General features: G+C 50.6%; 1 protein-coding gene across 2 annotated transcripts in view; it reads right to left on the bottom strand.

Moving 5' to 3' along the window:
• The window catches only part of SLC2A9 (solute carrier family 2 member 9), a 206,111-nt gene that overhangs the window by 186,427 nt on the left and 5,349 nt on the right, over positions 1-14,335 (bottom strand). The window contains exons 2-3 of one of the 2 annotated variants that reach the window (XM_072806326.1): positions 9,311-9,411; positions 1,610-1,708 (exon numbers count right to left, since the gene is read on the bottom strand). In XM_072806326.1, the coding sequence (XP_072662427.1) occupies positions 1,610-1,708; positions 9,311-9,373 (162 nt within the window). In that variant the 5' untranslated portion in view covers positions 9,374-9,411. Of the gene's footprint in view, positions 1-1,609; positions 1,709-4,265; positions 4,425-9,310; positions 9,412-14,335 lie in introns of those variants that run through there. The other variant, XM_072806315.1, reaches the window with a different exon arrangement.

The following is a 14,335-nucleotide window of genomic DNA, read 5'->3' as shown; positions in this document are numbered from 1 at the left end:
AACTTCCCTCTTCTTGCATATATGTAGACACATTTGTAGAGATGTAATGATGTAATTATTTTGGACATTATGTTTTAAAACTTTTCAAATGCATAGAAAAGTAAGGGAATAGAATAATGAACATCTACATCTAGATTTCATAGTTGTAATTATTTTTTTATATTTCTGTCACATATATAGGTACTGTTTTTTATTTTCCTAGTTTGGACAAACCAGCTATTAAAGACATTGTGGGACTTTTGAAAGATATCCGAATTTTAAAAAGGCCTAGGGCTCCTGGGAACCCTTTGAGACCCAACTGTCCAGTTTTGCATATGGAGGTACTGGACCCCCAAACAAGGAAAAGCCTGAAAAGCCTCCAGGAAGGTCTTTAGTCTGGCTTCTGTTTGTTCCTTTAGCTCCTGCCTTATGCTCCCCCAAAGGCCTCCTGTGCTCCAACCGCATCACACCTGCATTCCTGCAAACTTTTCACAGATCCCAACTTTTACTCTGCCTTTAAGATGACACTGAGGCATCATCTCCTCCAGGAAGCCTTCCCCCACATCCTTCACCCTACCCCCAAAGGGTGGAGGTAGGTCAAACAGAAGCCAGCACCCCCAGGAATGGGTAGCACCTAGACCTAATAGTCTAGGTAGGCAGAACCAAACCAAACCAGCAAAGGGGCAGGGAGGCATTAGGAGGGCCTAGGGAAACGCACTTGTAAAAGGACATTCCAAAAGGGAAGTAAGTATTGCTAAGAGAGTCCCTCAGAATGGGGTGGGGAGGGTATTGAGGAAGCAGAGCCTATTGACTCCTGTTTGAATTCTGGGAACACCATGAAGTCTTGACTTTTGTCAATTATGACTTGTCACTTGCACATTGGCCACCTCTTGGAAGACCTCCTCTACTGTGGACTGAAATAGAGAGAAGGTAGCGCTCTTTTGCTCCAGAGCCAATCCTGCATTAGGTGGTCAGTTAAACTCTTCTGTCAGCACCGATCACAACTCCTTCAAAACGAGCTACCCAGCCTCCTGGGGTCTGCCTTTATAACCCTGCACTCCCCATTGCAATTACAAGCGCAATGTCAATCTCCATCCTCTCCCTGCCTCCCACATTGCAAACCCTAAGATCCCAAATAAACACCTTTGGTTGCTTTACAGCCTCTTCTTCTTGATCGACATGCCTAATGTCTTGATTCCAGACACAAAAGCCAACAATCGATCTTACCCAACAGATACCCAAGTGACCTCTAGCTACGATTAAAAGCCATAAGCACAAAAAGAACATCAGGAAAATGTTTATGCATGAGGTCTCTCTGGCTCCTCGGAGTCTATGCCGAGGAATAAGTCCCTCAGGATCAGCCCCTGGGCCTCCCAAGACCCCCCCTCCCTGCCTTGCGCTCTCCCAGGACACTCGGCAAGGAACTGAACACCCCGTGCTGTCACCACTGTTTCTGTGTCTCCCATCTCCCCCTCTGGCTCTCTCCCGCTCTCCCAGACCCTCTGCTACAGAACCAGCCTGCCAAGGTTTGCAGCATCAGGTGCCAGCCCGCTGGGCAGGTAGCACCCGAAGTTTGCACGTGGCCGCAGCGCCCTCTGCCGGGCGCATCCCGCAGCCGCGGGGCACTCACCGGAGTGGGGGCGTTCACCACCGACAGGTTGTACCCGTAGAGGAAGGAGGAGCCGAAGGCGCCCACGAAGGAGGCCACGAGGAGCAAGCAGGACCAGTCCTGGGAAGCAAGAGGACAGCACGTCAGATCTGGCAGTCGGCACACAGCTAGGGGCCCACCGGACGTACCCGGGCTGTCCCCTGGTCTGGGGAGGCTGCCGCAGGTGCGTTGCCTGTCGGGGCCCACCTGCGCAGGCAGGCTCCTGGGTGAGTTCCGGCCACGCAGGCACCGAGCTCGGCTCGCCTCTGACGGCTGCAACAGACAGGGACTCGCAGACCTGACGCCCTTAGCGGGTGCTGTGCAAGCAGCCACACACTATTATGTCGGCTGAACTTGGCCACTTTCTGAACCACATCGGAGCAAAAAGCAAAGCCAGACTCAGCCACCGGCAGTAGCAGCTGGCGCTTAGAAGAGGTATGGGCCAGGCATTGTTCAGAGCACTTTCTGGGGTACTGTCTCATGGAATCCTCAGATCAGTACTATGTTATGCTGATTTTATAGGTGAGGAAACAGGCACAGAGGTGTCCGTGGTGCTGTCTGGGATGGGGGCTGGAGCCCATGCAGTGTCCCCCTGCACCCCATTGCCTCTCCCCCACCGGCTCTCCATCTGGGAACAGCGTCTAGGGCCTGAGGCTGCTCACAGCTGCACAGGTGCATACACGCTCACATGCACGCACACACAGCACTGCACGTGCTGTTCCAGACTCAGCTGTCGATCTGCAGGCCAGTCTGAGCACCTCAGGACAAGGACCTCTAGAGAGACACAGGGCTCAGCCCGGAGAACGAGGCATCTGCCTCCATGTAATCCTCTCCTTTGGCCTCATCCAAGGATGGTCACAATCAAGACAGGACCATGGAGCAGAAACATCTAGGCCCCCTGGCAAAAGCTGCCCGGCTGGCAGGAGCTGGCAGCGGGAGCAATTGCCATCCTAAGCTGGCCAGGGGAATATGGGCCACTCTCCAGATGGAGGGGACCCAGGTGCTCTTAGAATCCACTCTCTCTGCTATCATCTCTGCTAGCACGTGTGTGCTTATCAGGTCAGGCCCTGATAAAGCTCCAGGGATTCACCGGCAACAAAACAGACAAGGCCCACAGTTCAGGCAACTGTGTCAGTCAAACACTGTTTGGAAGGGAAAGCCGGACCCCGATAGCCGACTCCCTGCTCTGCCCACCTCAGTAGTCTCCTCTAGCATGGGGGGCAGTGCTAGAGGTGCTGGATGGTTCTACCACTTACCTGTGAGAACCCGAGCCAGTTTCTTGACCTTTCTCGGTCAAGCTTGCCGAGCTGTAAAATGGATCTAATAACACCACTGGCTGTGCAGGTTGTTGCGGACTCACTGTGTTGCTGGATGAGGATGTTTAGAATGTTACGTGCACACAGGGAGTGTTCAGAAGGGCTGTTTACTCTTTCTGCTGCAGCCTGCCACCCAGAATGGCTGTTGCTCAGGTCAGATGCCAACGTCTCTCTTGGCCTAGCCTGTAGGCCTGAAATTCCCCCCTTCTAGAGACTTTTGTATCTAAGGCCCATTGCCAGCCTCTTCTCTGAAAGCTCCAACTCCTCATGTTTACGTGTTTCTCTCTCTCTCTCTTTTTTTTTTAAGATTTTATTTATTTATTCATGAGAGAGAGAGAGACAGAGACAGAGACAGAAGCAGACTCCATGCAGGGAGCCCGATGTGGGACTCGATCCCGGGTCTCTGTGATCAGGCCCTGGGCCGAAGGCAGTGCTAAACCACTGAGCCACCAGGCTGCCCTACATTTCTCTTTGATTCAACTCCGTCTTACCTGGGATCTGCAGCTTAGGCCTGTAACCTTGGGCCAGTACATCGCTGCTCTGTGACTCAGTATTCTTATCTGAAAGTGGAGGTGATAACAGACCCCACCCCCTAGGCTGTTACGCTGAGTTAACACTGTGCCCATGAGCGTTAGTGGCAGAGGCTGGACAGTGGCAAGGGTCTTACTTTTTGAGGGTGGGGGTCTTGCTTCCAGGCACCATGCCTACTGCAGAGAAGGTATTCAGTAAATGCTAGTGATAGGATGGAGGTGAGAAAGGGGGTTTATAAGCCACCGGGATGGACATTGCCAGCTATGGGGCCAGAATCTTTTACTGTTTTTAAGAGGAGGCTGAACTGTATGAGATTCAGCAATAGAACAAGCTGCATTTTAGACAAAATGCCCATGCTCCATAGTCACTTATCTGTCCCTGGGCCCCTTGCTTCCAGCCCTGATCCCTGTCCCTTTGTCCACACCCATCAGAGGATAGACAGGGCAGGTGGGAGCCTCTCCCGGGGCCCCTGCCCCTGCTTGGCCAGCAGGTCCCCACCACTTCTCATCACCTGCCCCAGGGACAGAGGCTACCTGCTGTGTGGGGGCAGGGAGGGAAAAGGGGACGCCCCCCCCCCCGGCCCGTGCGAGGCAGTTCTCTGCCGTGGCCTCATTTCGTAAGCACAGGCACATTGCCAGAGGGAAACTGCAGCCCCAGAGAGAGAGCTCCACAGCCAAGGTCACGGGGACCAGGGCCCCAGGCCTTTCAGGCAGCGGAGGGAGGCAGGCACAGCCTCCCACGCTGGGCCTCTGAGCCCCATGGCAGGTCCACAGGCCTGTTTCTGCGTTTACCTTTCTGGTCCTCCTGCCCGGCGTCCCTCTTGGGGTGCGGCCACGCTTGGCAGCCCCTGGGTGAGCCCGGGCCCGGGAGTCCATGCTCCGCAGGCTGTGAGCCGGGCCAGGGCATCTCTGAGCAAGAGGCAGAGTCCACGAGGGGGCGGGGGCCCGGCAGGAAATGCGGCAGTTCTGTCTCTATGAACAGGAAATGGGCACCGTGGGCTGTGTCCCGCTCCCAGTCAGAGGGGCAACCCAAGAGTCCTGGAAGGGAAACTTGCCTTCTCACGAATCCTCTGATTCTCCCTCCCAGCAAGGCCAGCGTGCAGAGAGGGAGCACTGGGCATAAACCCAGGGTGTCTAAGGATTGGGACAGAACGGAGCGTCCCTGATGGCAGGGCATGCCTGGTGGGGCCCCAACCCTGCCTGTCTAACCGTGTCCTTAGCCAAGTCACTTAGCTTCTCTGAGCTACTGCATTTATGAGAAGACTGATCCGTCCGGGACTGTCTATCCCGTAGTTATTCTGAGGCTCAAACAGAAAACACACAGCCCCTGAGCAGCCTGCTGGACGTGGGGATGGCCGCCCTGCAGCTTTGGAACAAATGGGGAGGTTCTGGGTTTGGAAGAAAAACGATCTGCCACTTGGCCATTCCTCTGTCCTGCTCACTCAGCACTGGCTCTGGAGGGGGAAGACCTCCTTCTCACCTGCCCCTGCAGGGAAATCAATAAGGAGGCAGGAGCCCTCAATGCATACTCGACATCATGAGAATTAATTCACCATGTGGCCAATTTGCCCCAGATGTCAGACAAGTATCTTTAATCATGACAGGTTTAGGACAGTGTGCCATTTGCTTCCGGAGGCAGAGAGCAGGGACAGAGGCCAGCGGGCGATGGTATGTTTGGGGAATGCAGAAGCCCTAGAAGGCCAGGCAGGCATCAAGCCCACAAAGATACAAGAAGCAAGCAAACTAGGTTTAGTGGATCGCAGACATTGAAACTAGGGCTGGATCGCAGAAGACTTTCTGGAAGAGGAGATTCCTGAGTAAGCCCAGGGAATATGCAGGCAGAGAAGGGGCATGGGTGGGGATGGGGGGGAGGGTGTCATTGAACCAAGACCCACAGGCATAGATGCCCTGGGGTAGGTGGAGGAACAAAATAATTGAGCATGGCTGGGCCCTGAGCTATGGGAGGCGGTGGGAAGGGACCAGGACAGCTGCCTCCCTGTGTCTTGGGGACCCACAGGGTGCGGTCCTGACGGGACTTTAAGTCCATCCTCATTTCCATTTCCTCCTCCCCTCTCTCCCCCCTTATCTCAGGCCCTTCCACGGGTTATCTCTGGCTTCATCGTGACTAACAGGACATCTCACCTGATTTTGCTAAAATTCAAACTGAATCAAGTGATCTTCCCCCACTCTCTGCCATTTAAAATTGTTTCATGTTTCCCCAGTGGGGTTGAAAATTCAGTAGGCCCCAGGAGCAAGAGGTCAACACAAATGTGCAACTATAGGGATGTCTGGATGGCTCAGTGGTTGAGCATGTGCATTTCAGCTCAGGTCATGATCCTGGGATCATGTCCCGCATCAGGTTCCCCTCAGGGAGCCAGCTTCTCCCTCTGCCTGTGTCTCTGCCTCTCTCTGTGTCTCTCATGAATAAATAAATAAAAATTTTTTTTTAAAGTGCAACTACCAAAGGGAGGAGGTCCCTGGTGTCTGGGACACCCCTGTGCTGTGAAAACTTCCAAAGCCAGCAAGCATTAAAGGCCCTGCCAGTGGAGCACAGCATGGCCACCAGCCACCTGCAGACTCCGAGTGTGGACGCAAGCCCCTGGCAGAGCTGTCCCTGTACACCTCTCCTGACTCAACCTCCCTGATCCAAGACCTGCTGAATTAGAGCTCTGAGGGTGGATGCCAGAGGGGATGCAGATCCCAGGGGTGGAAGGAGACCATCCTCTAGCAGTTGCCCCTGGTCCAGCCCTGCACCACAGGCTATCCCAGCTCCTAAGACTGGACATGTGCAGATTTCATGTCCCCTCTTGGCCTAGCAGCCTGGAGGCAGTGCTTGGGCTGAAGACTTCCTCTTCCATAACTTCTCTCCCTGGCCTGCCAACAAACCAACCCAGAGGTGAGCAGTGTCTTGCCCCAGGTCACACACCTAAAAGTTGAGCTCAAGTTCCAGGCCAGCGCTCCAGCTATTTGGAGAGCCTGGGCTTCTCACTAACTGCACTTCCTTCCTGCGGGCAGGAGAGTGATCTCAAATTCCCAGGGCTTTTCCGGATGGCAAACAGCTCTACTTTCTGGGACACCTTGGTGAAGGTGATAGGAGCTGTCCCTTTGCTTTGCCACAGCTTAGTGGTTTAAAACCCAGACATGGGTGGCACACTGCCTGGGGTTGAGCCTCCGCTCAGCCACTTACAACCTGTGAGCCCTTGCACAGGTCACTTGGGCTCTCTGTGGTACAATGTCCTCCTCTGTAACATGGGCACAACCCTGCCACCACCTCATAGACTCATTTCTGGGATATTCTGTGAGTTTATACTTGAAAAGCATGTAGAAGAGCCACACAAGTACGACAGCATGCGGCATACAGCAAGCGTGCAATGAATACTCATTATTATTTTTTTAAGTCACCTTGTCCCCAGATAATGTGCCATATCTGGACCCAAATGCTCTCACTTTTTTCTAAATTAAGGCCATCGTGTGTACTCTGTGTAGAAAGATCTGCGCCCTGCTAGGGTATTAGTGTCCTCGATGGTAAAAGGGGAGGTTGGGGGGCCAGGTCAATGTCCCTGGACAATTGCCAAGGCCCGTTCCAGTGCTCATGTTTGGTCTCTCGGCATTGAACATGATGTGTTGCGGCTCATTGGGTTGGACGGTAGTTACTCGAGATTTCTATGTTCCCCAAGCACCCTCCTCCTGCACCTCCAGAACATGTCTATGCTAATTTGCCCTTGGCCCAATGTGTTCACACCCTTGATATCATGAGTCCTCTAACAGCCATCTGAGGAGCTGCTAGGCTGACGTTACAGGGAAGAAGTGAAGTTTGGGAGAGGCAGTGCCATTCCCATACTTGCTTGGCCTGTAGCCCCATGCTCTCCAGCAGACCCTGAGAAAATTAACTCTATCAAGGATGTGGTCACTAGACAAATATTCCCAGGTGTCGTGGGGCTGGGACACAATCATCCTCTTCTGATATTTAATCCTGCATGCACACACCCATTCACCATTATTTGTTGAGTACCTACTCATGCCAAGTTTTCCTTGCCTTTGCTCAGGCTTGCCTTCTGACTACCCATGACTTTGCTCATCCATCAGTACTCAGATCTCTCACCAGATCACCCCAGAAGCTCCTCTGCCCCCCACCTCTGCCACTCTGTGTTCTATATGCTGCTCATAACTGTACTGGCTGTGACCATCCTTACTTATAACTGTCTGTCCTCATGTGTGCCTGTGCCTCTGGACAGGAGCTCACCAAGGGCAGGGACTTTGTGTGTCTGTTATGGGGTGAACTAGGTCCCACCCCAAATTCATAAGGTGAAGCATTAACCCCCAGTATCTCAGAATGTGACTGCATTTGGGGACAGGGTCTTTAAAGAGGAGAGTGGGGTAAAATGATGTCACTAGGGTGGACCCTAACCTATTATGACTGATACCTTCATAAGAAGAGCTTAGGACATAGGTACACATAGATGAAGGTCCATGTGAGGATGCGGGGAGAAGATGGCTATCTACATGCCAAGGACAGGGGCCTCAGAAGGAACCAACTGTGCCCACATCCTTGATCTCAGACTTCCAGCCTCCAGCACTGTGAGAAAGTATATCTCTGGTGTTAAGCCCCCTGCATGTGGTGCTTTGTCCTGGTGGCCTGACTAGGGGAATCCAGTGTCCTGAGCCTTTTTGGATTCCCACCAGGCTCAGGGAAGGGACCAGGTAGATACTCCTGGAATGGAACTCAAACTATCCTCTGGATGATGTCCTAAAGCTAGAAAATCAGCTTGGACAAGATAAAATTTTCCACCAGGAAAGGAAAAAAATTGGGGGGTAGTTTTTTTTTAGTTGAATATCATTTAAGCAGAATTATTAAGATGACTAATCCCCTTCCTTCATTACACCAAATGCCTAGACAGCAGAGCCTTGACCTAACCTGATACAAGTGTATCCTTGGAGGGAATCACTGTCACATCCCTGGATGACCTGAGATGGTGGCTGAGCCTCCCTGAAGCTCCGTTTCACACCTGTGGGTGGGGACAGTCACTCTCAGTCTTCCAATTCCACACTTCCCTGGTGGTTTGATAAATACACCTGAATTGATCTTTGTCCTGCTAATAAGGTTTAATAAAAATATGAACATATTTTCTTCTGAGTCCTGGTTGCTTCTGCACCCATCACAGATGAGGCACAGAGGGACCAGGGTTCAAGACTGGCTTCCCTTCACTCTAACTATGGAGCGTTGGACAAGTGGCTTCATCCTTCTCTGAGCTGCAGTTTCTCACCTGTGAAACAAGGGCAGTGATATCTTCACCATTGTGTGGCCAAGAGAACCGAAGGAGAGACCCGTGTAAAGGGCCAGACCAGAGCAGGTGCCACTGGCTTTGGTTTTTGAGTCTGGATTAAAAGGTCCAAGGACTCCTGAGGAGTAAGAGCCTCTCTGAGTGCCCAGGACGTCCTGGAGGAGAGGGCAGGTGGACTGGGCCTTGTGGTGGGGCAGGGGGATGGGTTTCAGCATATCCTCAAGGATAGAGACATCATCACTGTCACACGTCGGTGTTCCCTCATCGTGAAATGATCTCTGGAGTGGGGGACCCTCTCTCAAGTCCCGAAGGCCACCAGCAAACAGTATAATCATCATCAACCAAAGTATAATATAATCAGTGGCCTGTACTTCCTCAAGCCACATGCTTCCTTGTTCACATGGCAACTTCCCACATACCTTTACTTCTATCCCCTGCTCTCTCTTCTCTGCCTGACCTTGCCTCCATCTACATCTCCCCGAAAGCAGCGAGGGTGCCAGGAGGGACTGCCCCAGTGTTACCAGAACAGGGAGAGAGAAGGAAACCAGGACTGACCAATTTCTCTTTCACCAAATCACTTTCTTTGGAATGTGCTGAGTCCTTTTCACTGAGCTTCATGGCTTATGTTTCAGATTTTGGATTGGGTTTCCTTGTTCCTGAGAAAGAGAAAAAAGAAAGAAATCATTAGACACTTGCTGTCACCAATACGTAATTAGGGGTGGTGGCTCCAAATGGAGGGGTTGCCTGGTGAGGACACCAGGACGGGGTGGGGGGTGTGGTGCAGACAGCTCCCCTGGAGTTCTAGGCGCCTCCATACTCCTCTCTGGCCTCATTGTCTCCATCTGAAGGATGGCTGGGCTGGACATCTCTGCTTCCCGTGCTTGCCATGTTGCTTATTCAATACAGGCCCCTCCCCAGAACATTCTTGTTCAGATGGTCATTCCTATGGTGCCACACATCTTGGAAACACCAAAATTTCTGTCTTCAAGACATGAAAATAAAAGCAGTGTAAATTAAAACCAAATGCCAATCTCTCCTGTCAAATTGGAAACATTCACCAAGATTGTAACCAGAATCCCTGGCAGGTCAGAAGTAGAAAAATGGGCAGGTTTCTGGAGTTTGGAAATAGGTTTCTAGAGCCATAAAAATATGTAGGCCTTTTGCCCCAACCCCTCCATGTATAAAAAGCTATCCTAAAGGAGTAATAAAGAGCGTGACAAAGATTTCAGCCTGATATTGTTAACAAATGGTATTCACAATAGAAAAAAATATCTAGGGGCAGCCCCGGTGGCCCAGCGGTTTAGCATCGCCTTCAGCCCAGGATGTGATCCTGGAGACCCAGGATTGAGTCCCATGTCAGGCTCCCTGCATGGAGCCTGCTTCTCCCTCAGCCTGTGTCTCTGCCTCTCTCTCTCTCTCTCTCTCTCTCTCTCTGTTTGTCTGTCATGAATAAATAAATAAAATCTTTTTTAAAAAAAGGAAAGGAAAAATATCTAACAGGGAAGTTTAAATAAGTTATGGTACATCCATATATGGAAACTATGCTACTCATGTAGCATTTATAAAATATGTTAAAGAATATTTAACATCATGGGAAAATGCTCATAATCTTACTTGACAAGCGGAGGAAGATCTATGAAAGAATATCCATTAGCATTAGAAATAGATGCACTTACTAATAAATCCATGCTATTATGTGATATAAGGTCTTAAACTATGTCCATGTGTCTTTAGATTTTATTTATTTATTTATTTATTTATTTATTTTTAAAATATTTTACTTATTTACTCATAACAGACACAGAGAAAGGCAGAGACACAGGCAGAGGGAGAAGCAGGCTCCCTGCAGAGAGCCAGATACAGGACTCGATCCCAAGATCACAACCTGAGCCAAAGGCAGATGCTCAACCACTGAGCCACCCAGGTGCCCCGCCATGTGTTTTTTAATGTAAAATTAAAAATTTTTAAATGTTTATACATTATTTATTCCACAATTATTCACTAAACCCCTACTACCTAGGTAAGAGGAAGACAGACTTTGCCCTGCCCTCATGGAGCTTCCATTCTAGAAGAGCCAATCTGGGAGGAGCATACAGAGTGCTCCTGGAGCATGGGGAAGGCAAGGGGTCCTGGCCCAGCACAGGGCAGCAGGAGCCCAGGCTGCTGAGGTGAGCAGAGGACACATCACATATTTATATGCAGAGAAAATAGACCCCCTGGAAGTAGCAAAACAGACAGCAGTTTATACCTGGCCATAGTATTTTAGCCCAATTTTATCTGGTTTCTTTTCCTATTCTTTTCCAATTTTTGACACTGGAAAAACTCCACTTCTGTAACTAGAAAAAGTAAGTTTTAAAAATTGCTTTAAATTTAAAAAAATTTTTTCAGTTAAGTCCATAAGGTATCAAATGGCCAAGTAGAGATACAAAATACAATTCTGGAAGAATATTTAGTTCTTAGAGGACGACGGGCTCTGAGATCCAGAAGTCATCTGTGTAGCCTGACGAGTATGTTGGTTGGTGAGCTTCTGTGGCCAGCACTCGAATGTTATGTCCGAGGCCCTCCCCTGGAGGACCCTGCCTGACTCATCCCAGCACACACCCTGGGATGCTCCAGCCCACTGGACCTCCCTTTGCAGGCCATTCTCATGCTCCTTTGGCTGCCCCTCAGCCTAGAATGCCTTTCCTCCTTCCCATACACAGAAGGAAGTGATTCAGATTTCAAAAGGAACAATCGCATAGAGGAGGTGAGCATGAAGGTGAGACTCTGTGCCTCACCCTACAGAGACCACCACAGAGCTGACAGTGACATCATGTCCCAGGTAGGAAGCTGCCCACAGACATAGCACGAGGCCAAATGCAGTCAGCTTGCACCACAGGCAGCATGGATCCATGAGTTCAGACACCAGCTCTATAGCTCACTAGCTGTGTGACTTGCGGCGAGTAACTTAACCTCTCTGTACCTCTGTTTCTTTATGTCAAGTGAGGCACAGCAACAGGACATATCTCACAGGCCCTTGTGAAGATCAAATGAGTCCAGGTAGATGGAGCACATAATAAATGCTAAGTGATCACCACTGTCACTGAACTCACAGCAAATGGTCTCTGTGGAGCACACATAAGGCACTTCGTTTGTCAGAGCCTCGTGAAACACCATTCTGAAATGCTGTCTTAGAACTTATTAAGAGAAAAAAAGAGGGGAAACTATTGGGTATATGAGAAGAGAACCCTAAACTGCCTCAAAATAATTCTCTAAGGCTTGAATAGAATAATGAATAAATAAAGTATATATGTAAGCTCTGGGCATGAGGTTTTGAAACTCCCAGCTCCCTCCCTGTCTTTTCAATCTCCAGTAATTAATGCAGAAATTGCTGCTGTTCTAATCTAACACTCTGATAAGTGTCCACTAGTGTGGCTATGCCAGTTCTTAAAGGTCAAAGTGTGCAGCACCCACTGAGGAATAGCCCTGCCTCCGGCCCAGGTGCCCACCTGCCACAGTCCAGCAGCTACAGAGTTAATGCCTACCATTGCAGAGCACCAGGACTCGGCTCCTAGCTATCTGGCCCCCGCCTTGGCTGTGCCGGGGGTTAAATGTTTAGAAAACCACCCCTGCTACCGATCATAAAACCTTCAGGGCACCATGTGTCGATCACTATGGCCAGTCATGATGGAAATCAAGTCAGCAAGGCCTGGAGAAGTACCTTTACCCGCCCAACCTGTCACAGAGGTTGGATCGGGGCCCAGACAGCTTCATGTCACATCCTCACTCGTAAGCCTGTGTTGGATGGAAGGGCAGAGGCAAAGAAACGGGACTGTGGACAGAGTACACCACAGAAGGTCGGCAGACCGTACAGGGGGTCGTGTTTTCCCAAAGCTGGCTCGTGTGAGCTGGAGGCCACCTCCCTTGAAATGCCTGCAGGTGCTGCTCTGCACTGTCCACCCTGCTGCACAAGCCCCGTGGTGCCAACCAGCCCCTGGCTGACAGCTCTGGACAGGAAATGCCACAGACTTCCTACTCCCTCCACATTTTTGATTGAGTAATACTTGGCTGTGACTTCATCCTTAATCTTCAGGGTTAAGTCTCTGCTGACCTTGGCATGGAGCTAAAGCTAACCCTAAAACATATGGAACAGTATGGAACAGGAATATGGGAAATAGGGCGGCTTGAAGAGAGAGGGAGAGAAGGGGAGAGAGGAGAGGGAGGGAGGAAGGAAGGGGAAAGGCAGATGGAGATTACTGGATTAGCAGCCCTTGGAATGATTGCCTTCGCCATAATCACTCATAATCAACTTCATTTTCATGTTAACATTTATCAAACACCATGCTAAGCCCTTCGTGTGCATTCTCTCACTTAATCTTCACCAAATTGACTGTCAAATTCCTCACTTTTCAATTCCCTTATTCCAGCTGCTCTGCGAGAGTCTCGACTCTTAATCATCCCCAAAGCCAATCCAAGTGTGCGAGCATAGCTCACCCGGTTCCTGGGGCTTCCCTGGCCTGTTACAGTCTAAAGAGCAAAGAGAATATGCCTCATAGATAACCCAGCTCCCCATATAGTCTGATATAAGCCTGGGAAATTGTGAAAGAAAGCAGCATTAATGATTAAACAGCATCCAGCTGTTACTGTAAACATTCCGTGAAGCCTATCTCGGGTGGGCGAGAGATAAATGATTAACAGGGAACTATGGATGGCTAGTTCGGCTTATTAGAAACATGCCAGGTGAGGGTCAACAAGTTCTGGACCGGAGTCAAAGGCAGAGGTATTCCCTCGAAGCCACTGCTGATGATAGGACCGACCTCCCTGGGTGTCGAGGGCTTCTCACTAACATGACGTTGTGGCCAGCGCGGGACCAACCTGCCCAGGCGGTGGCGAGGGTTAAGTGACATGACACGCAACCGCTATAAAGCAGGACACAAATGGATGCATGTTGATCGGGTCCTAAGCCCAAGTGAGTGGGACGAGGGGTTTGCGCTTGCTACTCTGTCGATGTAGGAGATGTAGGAGATCTATGTCGATGTCGATGTAGGAGAACCATGAACCCATGGAGACATACATGAGAGCCATCGCCTCTGACATGCTGTACCCAGGGGCATTGCCATTGTCGTTCTTTTAGGAACACCACGATGTCCTCCTGACCTGTCCCTCTAGCTTGAAAGAGATGCCCACTTGGGAATCCTACTCCATCTTTGGGACTCTGAGATAAGTGGAGGGCTGGAGGGGCAGAGAAACGTGAGGGACAGAGATGAGGAACCCAAGCAGCCCGACAGCATCCTCCTGACCAGTTCACAGAGAGCTGAGGGTATAGAAAGTGAGGATGGGCACCGGGAGTCCCACACACCAGGGAAAAAGGGACCCTGTGCCTGGTTCAGGCACGTGCTTAGGTTTTGGGAGGTGGCACTGTTCGGGACACCTGGAACAGCCCATCCAGTTCTCTTGGTGTCAGTTCAGAGCACCCAGGAAACCTGCTCATGGCTAATCCCATTTCCCCAGTTTCCCAACCTTGAGGCTGACAAAAGGGTGCCCTGGAGAACGAGAAGAAATCACCTGACCCCTGTGAAGCATCTACTGCAGGTGTCTTTA

Source organism: Canis lupus, chromosome 2, assembly GCF_048164855.1.
Source record: "Canis lupus baileyi chromosome 2, mCanLup2.hap1, whole genome shotgun sequence".
Lineage (NCBI taxonomy): Eukaryota > Metazoa > Chordata > Mammalia > Carnivora > Canidae > Canis > Canis lupus.
This window is presented reverse-complemented; position numbering and strand designations above follow the sequence as displayed.